General features: G+C 33.6%; 2 protein-coding genes across 2 annotated transcripts; both read left to right on the top strand.

Moving 5' to 3' along the window:
- LOC142632657 (glycerol-3-phosphate acyltransferase 9-like) lies at positions 1-4,797 on the top strand. Its single transcript, XM_075807024.1, has 12 exons — positions 1-225; positions 322-379; positions 495-613; positions 810-909; positions 1,382-1,477; positions 1,593-1,689; positions 2,634-2,721; positions 2,803-2,899; positions 3,245-3,333; positions 3,672-3,791; positions 3,925-4,023; positions 4,556-4,797. The coding sequence occupies exons 1-12, from the start codon at positions 128-130 to the stop codon at positions 4,602-4,604; spliced, it is 1,110 nt and encodes a 369-aa protein (XP_075663139.1). The 5' UTR covers positions 1-127; the 3' UTR covers positions 4,605-4,797.
- Positions 4,798-8,262: 3,465 nt separating this feature from the next.
- Positions 8,263-15,877, top strand: LOC142631243 (uncharacterized). Its single transcript, XM_075805363.1, has 13 exons — positions 8,263-8,434; positions 8,617-8,683; positions 8,819-8,929; positions 9,269-9,464; positions 9,767-9,852; positions 10,109-10,304; positions 11,572-11,683; positions 12,844-12,971; positions 13,275-13,481; positions 13,609-13,718; positions 14,465-14,594; positions 15,075-15,221; positions 15,482-15,877. Exons 1-13 carry the CDS (start codon positions 8,377-8,379, stop codon positions 15,695-15,697), a joined length of 1,764 nt encoding a protein of 587 aa, XP_075661478.1. The 5' UTR covers positions 8,263-8,376; the 3' UTR covers positions 15,698-15,877.
- The last annotated feature ends 701 nt before the right edge of the window (positions 15,878-16,578 follow it).

The raw sequence follows: 16,578 nt of genomic DNA, 5'->3' as shown, positions 1-16,578 counted from the left end.
GTAATTATCTTTTTCTTATATAAAAAAAAATTTAATTATCTTTAAAAAAAAAAAGATTTTGTTTAATAGAGAAAAAAGAGAATAGAGAGAGACGGGCACAACACAACTCAGCTCAGACTCAGATCAAATGAATAGCAGCAGTGAGATTCAGAATCACAAGCTGAGCTCCGAATTGGATTTGGATTTGGATTTCGAATTCGATCAGCCCTGCGGCAAGCTCCGCCTGTAATCCATCTTTTTCTTTCTCTCTCTTTTTTTTTGTGCCTTTGTTTGGTTGCCGAGAAAACACCGGAATTTTTTTTTTTTTGAATTAATTTGCAGGCGTGATTTGCTCGACATTTCTCCTACTCTAACCGAGGCTTCTGGTGCCATTATTGATGTAAGCAAAGCGTTTGTTTCTGTTTTAGTTAATGTTATGAACAATATGGGAAATGAATTGTGCTTTATTCATTGTAATTAAGGAATTCGTTGTTGTTGTTGAAATGAATGAGCAGGACTCATTCACGCGATGCTTCAAGTCGAATCCTCCGGAACCGTGGAATTGGAATGTGTATTTGTTTCCTCTATGGTGTCTTGGGGTTGTAATTCGATATCTCTTTCTATTCCCTGCAAGGTTAGCCCTTTTACTATGGAGGAGCTTGATCAAATTTTTGAATGGCTTGGATTTTGTGCTTTGGTGTGTGTTTTAAAGGAATTGAGGTTTTGAATGAATGAGTGGTTCATCATGTTCTTAATGTTTGCTGCATTAAGTGCTTAATGTGATTTTGCTTATCTGAAATTTTTTTTCTTTCTCAATTGAATGTTTGCAGAGTTCTAATATTGACGTTTGGATGGATAATATTCCTTTCATCTTATATTCCCGTGCACTTTCTGCTTAAAGGGCATGACAAGTTGAGGAAAAAGTTCGAGGTGTGGAATGTGACATTTTAAAATTTTACTTCTAATTATTGCTCTACATTTTGTGATATATCCCGTACTTATAAGTGAGCATGTTGGTGTTTAGGTATTAGATTAATATAAAGTTCTCTCTTGTATGTTGTATCCATCTACTGTTTTTTTCCTAAGAAGTAATGTAGCAATTCAAGGTTTTAATTTTCTTTGACATACTCTATGTATTAGTCGTAATAATCTTATGCAGTAGAGCCTGTTTTTAGTTTTTACTAAAACATAATGCATTCTTATAATTAAAGGTCCTTTTGGAATAGATAAAGCATGTACAAGAAGGGACCTATGATGTTTTCATTAGTAAAGAACCCATTCATTGTAAATTAGTGTCTTAATGCCCCTCTTGTTTTTGTTTTTGTTTTCTGTCTCGTAATAACTTATTAAAGTGCTGGTCTTGCGTTAAATATAACATATTCCGTGTTTACTTTATTGTTAGAGGTATTTGGTGGAGTTAATTTGCAGCTTCTTTGTTGCATCATGGACTGGGGTTGTAAAATACCATGGGCCACGGCCTAGCAGGCGGCCTAAGCAGGTATACCTGATTATAATTTTTATTTTTTTGGATGTCAACTGATATTTCCTTAACAGCTTGTGTACATAATTCAGGCTATTGAGTGGTATTTTGCTTCCATCTATGGGTTGAACAGGTTTTTGTGGCCAATCATACCTCCATGATTGATTTCATTGTCTTAGAACAGATGACTGCATTTGCTGTTATTATGCAGAAGCATCCTGGATGGGTTGGTAAGTGTTTACTGCCAAAATTTGCATTTAAAATACGTTCTTATTGTAAACAAAGTATTAACAGTCTTGCTAATTAGCACTTCTTTCTCCCATAATAATTTGTTGGAGGTTGATATCGTGAATTCTAGATCCACTGTGTAACTTACCAATCCAAAAAAAAGGGTATCAGTCTTAGTAATAATTTATGGTTACTGTCCTGTGTTTTGAGTCTCCTTGGAAGTTGAATAGTGTTTGTTCATAACTGGTGTACTAGTGTGGCAAGCCCATTTGGTTCTCTTTTAATGTACTTTTATTTTTTATAAAAAAAGAAATTATATTTATAAATCATAAGAAGACTTTGCACATTTGTTTTTACCGGACCTGGTGGTGATACAGAGATCAACAGCATGCAGTCGAAGTGTCCATGTATTGCAATGATGCCTGAATTGCTCAAATTGACTGAAACTTGGAATTTGATGGTTGTCAATATTTTAGGCATTGATTTTAGATTTTGTTTTATTCTTTGGGTTGCGAATATGTAGTTTTTGTGTCATTAGGTTACTCTTTTTTTCAGATTTTTTTGCTCTCCCAACTTGTCCAATGTGTTATTGACTTAAATGATTTTATTGTAATATATAGATGAGCAAGAAAAACTGTTGCACTGTAATTTTAAAATGCCTTTGCAATTATGAATAAAGGCGCATTATTGAGTGATAGTCTTTGTGTGTTCCAAAATCTATTTTTGGAAGTGGAAATAATTCTCTAAATTTATATATTTATAAATGAAAAAAAAAATTGGCTTTAATGATGTTTAGTATGTTTAGTTTGTTGTATATATATTTTTTTATATTTAGTGAACAATTTGCACTGGGCCGATTTATTCTAGGGTATATAGTAAATGAAAGCCAGGATTACTCTTAAAAGAATGTATATGAAGGATTTTATTTAGTTTACTTTCTCTGTAGGACTCTTGCAAAGCACCATATTAGAAAGCGTCGGATGTATCTGGTTCAATCGTACAGAGGTCAAGGATCGTGAAATTTTAACAAAGAAGTAAGTGATATTAAAAATGTAGAGAATAATCATATCAGAATATCATATATTTCATGATAACATGAACTTGTGTATATTCAGGTTGAGGGATCATGTTCAAGGGGCTGAAAATAACCCTCTTCTCATATTTCCAGAGGGAACTTGTGTAAATAATAACTACACTGTTATGTTCAAGAAGGTAAATTTATATGATTTTATGTTGTAGAAAAAAAATAGATGAAGTTCAGCTTTTCTAATTGGTGAGAATACAAACTTGTATTTCTTCCGATAATTACTTCTCAACATTTTGTTTTTCTTTTTCAGCCAATAGCCTTTTAGCTCAGTGGCATTGGCTGTACTAGAGTTCAAATCCCCCATCTCCCATTTTTAACAATTGAATTATTAAATAAATAAACGACAACAACAACAAAAAATTCTTTTTCTTTATTTTCCTCTATCTAATGGGAAAACAATTTTCCTCTTTTTCTTTGAATTCTCAATACTTCAGTTTTCTTTAACTATCATCTTTTTGAATGATGTGTAGGGTGGTGCATTTGAACTTGACTGCACTGTTTGCCCAATTGCAATCAAGTACAACAAAATTTTTGTTGATGCTTTTTGGAACAGCCGGAAGTAAGGAGCTGCTTATAGCTCACTAAATTTATGGGTGTATTTATTGATATCTTGATGTGCATGCACTGAAAGCATCCCATGCATTTTAGATAGGGTGGCAAAGAACATTAGATGTCTTTATCTTGGGGCAAGGCTTTGCCAAAGATCAAACCATCTAATATTCAAGTTTTTGTTTTTGTTTTGTGTTAGAACTACAATATGGGAGATAAATTCCTTGTTTCAGCTAGGATCTAGGTGGATTGCAATGGGGTTCACCTTTGTCTTTTGTCTTAGATTTTCATGTTTGTTGGCATGCTGTGGATGATACTGTATTCTTGGATTATGTGCGCTACTTGCAGGCAATCCTTCACAAAGCATCTGCTGCGGCTCATGACGTCCTGGGCTGTTGTGTGTGATGTTTGGTACTTGGAGCCACAAAATATTAAACCTGGAGAGACAGCCATAGAGTTTGCAGAGAGGTATGTTACATTAAGTAAATGGCACGGAACACATTTTTTCTTTTCGTGAATATAATGGGTATGTATTTCCTTGGCATTAGAACCATCTCATATTTTAGAATAGCTATTGTTAAATGTAAGATTTCTTATGCAGGGTTCGGGACATAATATCTGTTCGAGCGGGTCTCAAAAAGGTTCCTTGGGATGGATTACTAAAGTACACTCGCCCTAGTCCAAAACATAGAGAACTGAAGTAAGTCCAATCTCTTTCTCCTGCATAAGTATATAGAATTAGAAAGATCAAATAAATCTACCTCATGATTGTATGGCTATTGTTGACCAAAGCTGATAAGTAAGACTGAACTCATCATAGTCTTTCCTTGGCAAGCATACTCGTCTGGTTACCTATCATCCCCTCAAACTATTGCTATAAGATGGTATCTCATATTATGCATTAGTTTTACACATGGCACTAATTACACTGGCTTTTTTTGAATGTCAGATGATAACTGGTTATATTATTGATACAGAACTGCATCACAACTATCTTTTTAGGAGTTTGATTGATGGCTTGTGTTGTTCATGTTGTACTTTCTGTATCTGATTGTGTTAATAGCATGTCTCATACAACAACAACAACAACAACAAAAGTATCCTTGCTTAATTTTAGATTTGGCACATATTGCATTGCTGAACCATATTCTGATCTTAAGAAAATAATAGATAATTTTTTATTGGACCAGAAGATAATTACATTTCTAAGCTTGTTTTTGTCACATTTGTAGGCAACAAAGATTTTCTGAGTCAATACTGCGACGCTTGGAGGAGAAGTGATATATGTATATATTTTGTTTAATTCTATACTTGTACCTTTTTTGAGATATATAGTCACTATTCTTCAGTTGTTTTTGATAAGCTTATGGATACCCAGATGTGAGAAAATTTAGAGTTTAGACTGATGATTGTGCAAAATAATATCTAGTGTTACATAATAATATTGCAATGGAATTGTACTTTTCTTCCATCCTAGTCAACTTCGAATATGATCAAATGGTGATATTGGAACAAGGGGAACATAGAAGGTTCTTCTGAAGAACCCAAGGTGTTGAGGGTTGGACCTATGGATCTAGCGAAGTTGGTGATGAAACTTGCTCCAATGGAAATCTGCACCTTTATCGTAGAGTTCATTTTTATTTTTTCATAGCCAGCAAGAACATAAGAGTTCAATTACTAATGGCGAACAATGATGGTAAGAGATGCTCGTATTAGTCTATATCAAACTAGAGGATAATAGTGTTTATTTATTTTGTATGTAAAGTACAAACTGCTTGCAAGATGGTTGGTGAAAATTTTGAATCCAAGTCCAGGGTGCTAAAAAGCATGATTTGGAAACTGAGTTTGGTAGATGTGTGTGAACTGAAGCCTCTTTTACATTGCCACTGATAATTCGAGATTAATTCAGTGGAGCCATTTGCTTCTTCAAATAATCAATATGGGAGCAAATTAATGCATTTAATTCATGTATAATTATTTAGTATAATCAATCCTATGACAAGGTTACTGCTTTCTTGTTTGCAGGATTAAGGTTTCGTTTTCCTTTATTATGAATTTCTAAGCTTTGTTTACTTTCAAAATACCTAAGACTCCACCCTAAATGTCCCTTTTTTCCCCCAAAATGTATTATGTATATACCAAGTTTGTTTTTTGTCCTTGAAGTATTGAAAATTTTGTTTTTCATCCCTAAAGTGTTGAAAATATTTCACTGTCTTAAATTTTTTTTAAAAAAAAAAGATCTTTTTTTATTCCTAAACTATTGAAAAAGAATTCTTTTTTCGTCCCTAATTTTTGACTGTAAAGTTTAAACTATTGAAAAAAAAAAAAAAAAAAAAAACTCTTAACAAAGTTTGGGATGAAAAAAAATACTTTTTAAATTTTGGAACCATAAGTCAGAGGCGGAATGAAATCATATAAGTCAAAGTTCCAAAAATACCCTCATTTCTAAAAAAATTTATTTACAAGCCTAATTTTTGTTTTTTTTTTTTTGGCTGAGAATTTACAAGTCTAATTAACCTCTTCATATCTTCTCAAAAAGTAATTAACCTTTTCGCATAGTTTATTTTCTAATGAATATTATTGTCCGGCCCAAAACTTGTATGAATGTATTGTGTTGTAGATTGGATTTTTTTTTTTTTTTTTGAGATGAAGTTGTAGATTGAAATTAGTTCACAAAATTTGCGTGTTGTCTAACCCAACCGACAATATTAAACTTCAACATCCAAACCCATTCACTTGAACAATGTTGAATGCGACATGTGGTCTCTTTCAAAGTGTTAGAATGATTGTTAAGTAATTACTAATCAGTAAGGGCCATTTGCTTAATAATACTATTTTAAAAATTATTTTTATTAATTATGCTAAAAAAAATTACTTAATTAATTAGGACTATTTCAAGAAATGTTTGGAGATAGAATCATTTCCATTAACATGAAACTCGTTTATTCAAGAGATGAGTTTAGCGTGGAAAGATTAAAATAAGTTGCTACTTTTTCATATATTTTTTAAAAATTATTATTTGACACATATGGTTGATTGTTTAATAAACATTAAATTTGATCAATCTTATCTCTCGCAATATCAAAGTTTCAAAAGTTTTCCCATTCCCCTAAAAGAAAAGTGAGAGGAAAAAAAAAAAAACTTTTTTCACACACACAACAAAGCGCATGTTACTAAATTTATCTAATTAATTCAAACAATATAATTTCAGTTATAATTTAGATATAAATTATTTGAGTCTGTTTGGATACTGCTTATTGTTGAAAATTGAAAACTAAAAATACTATAGCAAAATAATTTTTAAATGTGTAAATAATGCCGTGGGACCTAGTTTTAAAGTTAGATTTGTATTTTTCAGTACTTGCGGGTCCCATGAATAATGCCCATGGACCCACTAAAAAAACGCTTACTCACTGAAAATGCGCAAAATGCAGACGCATAGAATTTTCAATGCAATCCAAACGGATACTTAGTATAAGTCTGTAAAGGGAAAAAAAACTTTAATCATGATATTCATTGTACATTGGAAAAATAATAAATGAATTAAGCAGTTCATGCCAAAAGTCTTATTCCTTAATTAACATTTCTTGGTGTGTTGAGCCTTGGGTATTATCCAATGTGGTAGATACCGTACCGGTATCGGCCGTACCGGTATCGGCCGTACCGGCTGATATGTACCGTACTGGTATATATACCGATATCGAAATACCAATGTTTCGTACCGGTTTAAATATCGGCCGTACCAGCTATGTATTGGCCATACCGGCCAATTTTAGGTAATACTAGCCGGTACCAAGCGTATCGGCCTGTACATAATTTTTTTTTTTTTTGAATTTTTATAAGGATAGAATGGTAACTTACTTGCATTAACTTAATAGTATTATTTATTTTCTTAGTATGGTAAGGTATGATATTGAGAAAGGGTTTTTCATTTGCTCCGCGACACTAATTGCCGCATACAGTTTTGGTGTTGGCGTGTGAGTGTATTCTTTTATCTCATTCCCCTTCCCCTATATATATGTGTGTGTGTGTGTGTGTGTGTGTGTTTCTCAAAAAAAAAGAAAAAAAGATACTCAGTGTTGTTGAGTTGTCCTACATTAGTAAGGTGTGATATTGAGAAGAAGTTTATCACTTGCTCCGCGACACTAACTGCCGCATGCAGTTTTGGTGTTGGCGTGTGAGTGTATTATCTTATTTCATCCTTCTTTCCCTATATATGTGTGTGTGTGTATGTGTGTGTGTGTGTGTGTGTTTGTTTCTAAAAAAAAAAGTTTTCTATTTTTTCTATTATGTTTTTTTATTTTAATTGATACTAAAGTCTAAAATCATAAATAATTTGTTCTGAATTGAGGTAATGTTTTATGGTAACTTTTATATTTATTATTACAATATATATATATAAATATAAAAAAAACGATAAACCCGAAACAGTACACCTGTATTGACCGGTACCGAAATATATCGCTCTACTAGTCAAACCGGTATAGCCTCCAGTACGAGATTGACTCCCTTGGTATTATCAACTGAGATGTATAAAGTTCAAATCTCCTTTTTCCAACTATTGTTAAGCTGAAATTTGGCTTTAGTTTGTTTTTTTTTTTTTTTGCCTTATATTTTAAATAAAAGAGAGATGCTACGTCCATAATATTTTTACAACATTTTCATAAAAAATCATAAGTGGTTAGTTGTTATTAGTTCAAATTTGAACCTAACAATAAGATTAATTTTTTGCCCCAACAATAATAATTAGTAACAACCTGCTACTTAGAATTTATTGTAAAAATATTGTGAAAATATTATAAATATATAATTTTTCTGAATAAAATAAAATAAATAATCAATCTTTATTGGTAAGGCTCGTTAGGTAGGTGAGAAGCCCAATGGGCCCCCAAATAAAAAAAAGAAAAGAAAAAAGGAAACGACATGAAGTACAGGAACGATTCGTTTTGGTCACGAAAGGAAAAGGGAAACGACGTTTGGTTTTTGTAAACTTTAGGGGTTTTCTCAGCAACCAAACAAAGCTTAGAAGAAGAAGGAGACCCAAGTGGCGGCCATGGAAATCGACAATCCCAACTCCAACAACATTTCCGATAACAAATTCTCAATCAACGGTTAATTTTCTGCTTCAAACTTTTCTTTTTTTTAATTTTTTTTTATGATTAATTTTAGGCTCCAGAATTCAACATAGATTCGACATTCTGTGTTTCGTTTTTTTTATTTTCCCTAATTTTCTCAGCAACCAAACGCTATCGTATTAGATAAAATCCTGACCTTGATGATCATATTCTTCCAGTGTTGCAGCTCTTGAAATCTGCTCAGATGCAACATGGATTGAGGCATGGCGATTACACTCGCTATAGGTACCGTTGCATTTGAATTTCTCAATTCGCATTTAGGTTTTTTTGACTATATTTTCTTAATTGTTTAATTAGCTGTCACACATTGAGCAATTAATCTTTGCATTTACTCTCTGTCTCTGTGATTTTGATCTACAGGAGGTATTGTACTGCTCGGTTGAGGAGGTTGTACAAATCACTCAAGTTCACTCATGGCCGTGGTAAATACACCCGAAAAACCATCACTGAATCAACTGTCACTGAAGTTAGGTCTGTCTTGCCTTATCATATGAAGTTTCACAAGCTTCAAATGCTTATCTTTTCCATTTGTTATTGTTATTGTTATTAAAATCACACATAAAATTGAAGTTTTAGAACTGAATTATAAAAATTTAAGTGGCATTGTATGTAAATAATGGGGTCGGATAAAGCTGATTACTTTCTTTGCTAACTTCAAATGGTTAATTGTGTCTTTAAAATCAATGTAGTAGGAAGAGGTGTTTGCTTGCATTGTTAGTATGAAAAAAACAGTGTTTATTTAGGATCAGCTGCTGTAAAGTAATAAAGCTTCCAACTTTTAACAATTTATGTTACTTGGATTTGAAATAGGTTTCTTCATCTTGTGCTTTACACGGCAGAGAGAGCTTGGAGCCATGCCATGGAGAAGAGGCAGCTTCCAGATGGTCCAAATTCGCGTCAGCGTATCTATTTGATTGGTAGGCTGAGGAAAGCAGTTAAATGGGCCACACTGTTTGCTCAATTGTGCGCAATCAAGGGAGATTCCAGAACGTCGTTAGAAGCTGAGGTGTGTCTATAATATATCATTTCACCATCAAGTTTTCACAGGATTTTGAAATGCTTGAGGGAGTATGAATGATCTGTGGGTCTTGTTCAAAACTACAGGCTGTTTAATCCGTGTATCACTTTTTACCATTAACACATTGAATCATATGTTGATTATTGAATTGCTGCCTAATTTTTTTGGATAGTGAATGTTTTGATACTTGTCTTTTGATTACTCTATTTTGAGAACTATCTTTTAGTTAATCTAGTTTTACATAACTTCTTCCATTTTCATTTTGCTAACTTTCAATTTCCAATATGTAGGCTTATGCCTCCTATATGAAAGGGAACTTGTTGTTTGAACAAGATCAGAACTGGGACACAGCATTAATGAATTTCAAAAGTGCCAGGTGCATTCTTGTCTCCTTAAATATACTGATGTTTACTCTTGATACTTTGCCATTGGAAATGAATTTGATCATCAAATCTCACCTCAAAAATAAAATAATAATGAATTAATTGATTTAGGCGTAAATTAATTTTGAGTGGAAATTTATCTCAGAAATCCCTTTGAGATGTTCCTTGTTTGGTCTATACTCTATACCCTTCACATTCTGGTTGCAATGGTGGATATTGTGGCTGTTTAATTTATTATTAATCTTACAGGGCTGTTTATGAGGAACTTGGCAAATATGGGGACCTAGAGAATCAAGTTTTGTGCCGAGAGCGTGTTGAGGAGCTAGAGCCTAGTATTCGTTACTGCCTACACAAAATTGGCGAATCAAATCTACAAGCCTCTGAGCTTCTGCAGATTGGTGAGATGGAAGGTCCTGCCCTGGACCTTTTCAAAGCTAAATTGGAGGTGAGTTTAATTATCTTGAAAGTAAGCCATGCATGATGCAATAGGGTTCATTCAATGTCTTCCAGGCAGTTGCTTTGGCTATAGGCATGAGAATTTGAAAACATGAATCATTTTCAGGGAAAGGGGAAAAAAATTATATTAGAACAGTTGATGAAGCTCCGTTTGAATATCTAGATGCTCTTGCACCCATGTAGCTATCATACTCTGTTATATTCCAAAATGTCTGTTTATTGTGAACATAGTGATAAACCTTGGTTTGAGGAATATTTTAACTCATCAGAGGTGGGTAGCATATACCTTGAAGTAAGGTGACTCAGTGCTTCAACAATCTCTTGAATGATTCTCACATCAACTACACTCAATAAGTTTAGTCTCGCCAGATTTATTGAACTGCAACCTGCCTTATAATTACTTTGCTGTATTTTGGTTCATTTTTCCATGCATTCAACTGCAGTAATTCTTGCAAGATTCATCTGATCATGGAAGCTTGTACGAATTCTGATTATGCAGTGTTGTACCTACCCTTAATTTATTGGTCATTGTTGCTTTGTGGTGTCCATAATGTAATATTATGACTCTTAACTCTGCTTTTTGGTTGATTAATTCATCCATCATGCCTTTTCATAAAATGAATTTAACTTTTTTCTAAGCTTCTTCCTTGGTCTTTCTTAAGCACTCACAGCCTCAGTTTTCTGGTGAGAAGTGATCCTCTGTTTGTTAAATTTAATAAAGGTCGTGGGTTCATGATGCATAATTTTCTCTTTTCTAGATGTTTAACAAAGGTTTCTGTTGTTTATCTCAAAAAAGAAAAAATAAGTTATTTCACAGGGTGAGCTTAATAATTCAAGTAGCTTATTCCTAGAAGGGAGGGAACAAATCACCTGTTGTAACGTTATTAAGTAAAGACATTATCCTTCTTGCTTATGGGAAATTAGTATCTCTTATGATCTGGTTGAACTTAAGACTAGTTCTGATTCTATCTGATGGTATAATAATTATCATCTTGTTGTGCAAGAATTGAAGCATGACCTAACCCCAACCCACCTTATTGCAACTTTTTGATTGGTCCCACCCCTCTTATTGCAACTTGAGTGAGGCTATGGCTATTTTGACTTTGTGTGATAAACAGTTATTGGTATTAGTCTTTATTAAATAATTATCTGTTTTATCCTGTTATAGTTAAAGTTGGAAGTGCTGAGAATTTTCCACTTCATCCTTTGGAAGCTTCTGTCTATTGTACTGATGTCTTTCAATGTCTTGGTTTCAGGCTGTCATGGCAGAGGCAAGGTCTCAACAAGCTGCGTCCATGACAGAGTTTCATTGGCTTGGTCATAGGTTTCCAATATCTAATGCGAAAACTCGGGTTGCCATTGTGAAAGGTCGGTGAAAAGCTATTTTTGATAATAATCCAGAATTGCACCATTACTTTGGTTCAACAAAATGTTATACAGCTGTAATGATCATCTCTCTTGGTGTCATCAAACATACAATGTGAATCTAGATTTTTCCTGATTTAGTAGAACAGACTATGACTAGTTGTTTATACTTACTCTCTTCATCTCTCTCTGGCAACTGATAATTTGGTTGATAATCTTCAACAGGATAGTCTATATATATATATATATATATATACAAGGAAGAGAGTAGGTGAATTCAGTGCTCAAATGGATGGTCTAACAAAAAACTGCAGTACCATTGTTTTACTAAAAGTAGTATGCCAAAAATGTTGCTATTAGGCTCATGGGTCAGTTTATTAGATTTATTAACAGACCTGCAAAACTTGCCGTTAAATTGTTGTCAATTTTAAAATTATAATGTATGGGATTGTTTAGAAGTTATTTCATTTGGAGAGATCTTATTGAGGAAACTCTGGTATAGGAATTTATCATGTCTTTAAGTAGATTTGGACAAGTTTTGGTTTGGTTTTGTTATGCTATCAAGTCTTCTGCATATTACATGCTAATAGGTTTTTTAAAGAGTTTGGTATTGCATGTTTTTATGTGGGGCACTATATTAGGAGAAGATATGGTCAGGGTGTTTGGTAGGCTGCTATTAGTTAAGCTTTTGGGACAAACGGTAATTCAACAACTTCAGTTATAAAATTAGCCTATAACAGGTTCTGATGTTCAGCTTGCTGTTTTGAGTATTTGTAATTCATGTTGATACTGAATCTGCAAAACTTGCAGTTGCTGATCCCAACTGAGATTACCCTTTCTTGTTTTCTTGTTATTAACGTATTGTTGCAGCTTGTCCTCCGTCTTGCTTCTCTCCCATGAGTTAAACCACACTAAAAGTCTTCTGATGGTTTCCAGCCACAACTGGATATTTGGCGATGATTATATTTTATGCAACTATCCCGTTTGTGAAAAATATACCTTTTTCTCTTGCTTAACTAGTGCACTTGTAACTTCTCTGAAATTTATTCAAGTATGGTTGTGTCTGCTGGTTTTTTTTCTCCCCTTCTTTACTTTTATAGTCCAAAAAGTCTCAAGTTTTGCTTTATGTCTCAAGTTTTGTTTTATGTGACAAATTTGTTCAGCTCAAGAATTGGAAAAAGATTTACATGGTCCAGCCGCAGATTCACTGCCAGCAGAGAAAAGACTGGCCATCTTTGACAAAATTTTTACTGCATATCATGAAGCCAGGAGCTGCATTCGTAGTGACTTGGTATGGAAAGTTACTTCATAATGTCATTGTTTTATTTCTATTAGAAGTGAGGTCCATTTAACCCCTAGAGATAACATGGTTGGGAGCCATGACTCATGTTACGGAGGTTGGTCATTTAAATATGTCATTCCCCCTTCACTTGGGGCCAAAATTCACTTCTCAAAAAGAGAGGAAAAAAGGACTTCATTAGATTATTCATTAAAAAAATGACTCGTAAAAAAAAAAATTGTAAGAAATCATTCTCATAGTTCAATCCTATTCTGTATCTTTTAGACTGCTTTCCTGATATACTGTATATTCTAGGTCAGTGCAGGGAATGCTGAAAATGTGAAAGATGACTTAAATGGTCTTGACAAAGCCGTTAGTGCTGTTTTAGGACAAAGAACCATTGAGCGCAACCAGTTGTTAGTTACCCTTGCAAAGAGTAAACTTACTAGGCGACGTGATGACAAAAATGAGAAAGTTACCAAGCCTGAGGAGCTTGTTCGCCTATATGATCTTTTATTACAGGTTAACTATCTCTATTTAATTGCTTGTTACTTGGCTTTCTTCTCATATAATGTACTACTGAAGTTGCAAGATGCTAGCATCAAATTTTATTAGAAAACTTTGTGAATGATTATGTTATATTTTGCAGAATACAGCTGATCTTTCAGATTTAGTCAGTTCTGGAAGAGATACAAAACCCGAAGAGTTGGCATTTTCTGAAGAGTGTGCACTTAAAAGTTTGTCCTTTAGAGCGGAAAGGTTTGGCTTCTGAGTTTTTTTATTTTAGTGGTCTTAGAAAATGCTTTTTATTTAGTTTATTGCTACTCCTGCAAGTATTTTAAGATTACACCCCTATGTCTTTTTAAATGTTGAAATTGATCTTCAATTGCATCGCAATTCTTCATTTCTTTTCTTAAGACATACATGTCTTTCATTTTAGTACCTTTTGGAAAATTATAGTTTATGGATGTTTGAAATCTTAGCTTTAACAGGTTCCTTGTTCTACCGTAACCTTTTCTTTCCTGTCATCCTTATTAGCAGCACCATTTCAACTATGCTGCTCTGATGGACTTGTTTCTTAACCTCTCAGCATTCTGTATGATATTAAAACCATTATTCATTTGCATTTCTATTTTCTTTGATTAGTAAGTTTCAGATGAACTTGATGGGTCTTAAACCCATGATCTCATCCTCCACCTTGCTCTTACAAGGGAAGGAGGTGTCATTTTAGTTAGAGCTCGTTGGAAATATTTCTTTTCAAATTGATAAGGCTGTGTCTGGTTCACAAATATATTTTTGATAATTCAATAATTGGGGTGTGGGGATTTGAATCCTAGATGTCTCAATTGGAAATACCAAGAGGTGCCAATCAGTTAAGCTACAAGGTTCTTGGTCTAGTTCCCAAAAACATAACTGAGATTACACTTGTTCTAGTTGATTTTTAGAATGGGTTTTTGTTGTTCCCTGCTCAAATTTAATTTATAGGCCTCTCAACATTTTGGCAGGTGCTTCTACTTGGCAAAATCTTACAGCTTGGCTGGAAAGAGGGCAGAAGCTTATGCATTATACTGCCGTGCTCGGTCTCTTGCTGAGGACGTCCTACAGAAATTCCGAACTTTGAATGAGAATGATCAGGTTTGTGTATATTTTTGGGTTTTCTATCTTCTTTTTTTCCCTTTTTTTTTTGCATCAATTGAATGAAATTGCTTCACAACTGTTAAATTCAATGTTGTTATCCACATTTTTATAACTTACTATCACTCTTTGGTCTTTTCCATGGCTTGCCCATTTGTCTTCTTTCTGCCTTTGCTCTCCATATAGCCAAAAATGATATATATATATATATATATATATATATATATATATAAATTACCCTAACCCCAAAACTTCCAATTCTTATCAACTCCTTATCTTACTAAATAACTACTTTTCTAAGATCAATTATTCTTGATGTTTTTTGTCCTATATATGATAAGTACTTCTAGTATGATAAATTGGTATATTGATGTTCTTTTTTTGTTCTTTTTTGCATTCGGATTTGTTCACCGGTAATTCATATGCAAAGCAAAAATATTTGGTTTTGAAAGCCTTCATTTATTTTCTTTGTATAAGCAGATAATCAAAGAGTTGAAGATGTTGTGCGACGAGTGCAGATCTAACAGTTGTATAGAGCATGCAACAGGGATCATGGAGGAGGTGAAGGCTCCAGAGAATCTCTCAAAAAGAGTCTCCAATTTGTCATTAACAGGAGCCGACAAGAAGGTACTTTTAATTCTTCTCAGAACATAAACCAAACATTATTCTTGATTCTAGCTTGTATTCATTCATACTTGAGTCATTCTGACCAATAGTTAGACGTTGACATTCTGTGTAATGGCTATGTAAGGTTTGCCTGGATCTCTCTTTTCTTTATTGTTATTTTTCAAAGATGCATATGGGTTTGGCGTTTATAAGAAATGTCACCATGTGCAGGCATGTATATTCTAACATAGGTGTGACATTTTGATTTGAATTTGTTTCAGTTGGAGAAATACCTTCTCGAGAAACTCGACAGCTACGAGTCTGCAGTTGGTGATTCAAATGTCAAGGGTGTTTCGCGCATTGAAGTTTTCCCTCCTGCATTCCAAGCAATCCCTCGGAATCCTATTGTACTAGACCTTGCCTATAATTTTATTGAGTTCCCATCTCTTGAAAGTAGGATGAAGAAAGAGAAGAAGGGCTTCCTAAGGCTATGGTGATGAATTTTCTTGCATGTCAAATTTGAGGAATTCTTGTAACTGTATTTAGAGCCTTTGCATGCGTTCAGATTTTGTTCATTTTTTATTTTATTTTCTTAATTTTGGAACGTTGTGCAGTGAAAATTTTTGGGCTAATAACTTTTTTAAATTAACTGAGAAAAACAGTGACTGACTTTATTAGTTTGGTTGCTGCATGAGAGAATAAAGTTTGAAACACTATGAACCATCAACAATTACAATGTATTGGCCAACCATTTCTTGTAATGGGTTCATTTGACTGTTCCAATTTGCTGGCCATAATTAGAGCATTAGCATTGGGATTTGTAAAATTCCCAAATTGCTATTTTAGAACTTGAAAACACTAAAACCCATCTTTACTTGGGTGTCCAAACAAAAAATATTTTACAACTTTGCTACAGTGATTTGTTACATATAAGAATTATTGTTCATTTATGCTAAACTTAAATACCTATGTTTAATTCCTCTCTCTCTCTCTCTCTCTCTCTCTCTCTCTCAAAACCCACATAGCCAAGAACCTCCATGGCCAAGACATCCAAGGCTCAGCCACCACCACCCCCACGACATTGGATCTTCTCTATTTGGCAATCTCACCACCAAGAATAATAACAATCTGAACTCCTAGTCCATCACATGTGAACCATTGCTGTTTTATTAACATAAATTAGTTGAAACCCTTGTAAAATTATTAACATTAATTTGTTTTCTTAGTTTTATTCAATAATGAGTAGCATTAATGGAATGAAAAATATAAAATTATTTGAATTGTTTTTGAAAAGAGAAGGAAATTTTTGGATTGAGATAATTAATGATTCTATTTTCTTGACTAAAAAATGCGGATTGGAAACAATATGCTTTATTAT

The sequence above is a fragment of the Castanea sativa genome, chromosome 4 (assembly GCF_040712315.1).
Source record: "Castanea sativa cultivar Marrone di Chiusa Pesio chromosome 4, ASM4071231v1".
NCBI lineage: Eukaryota > Viridiplantae > Streptophyta > Magnoliopsida > Fagales > Fagaceae > Castanea > Castanea sativa.
The sequence above is the reverse complement of the archived record's forward strand: the minus strand, read 5'-3'. Positions and strand labels throughout refer to the sequence as shown.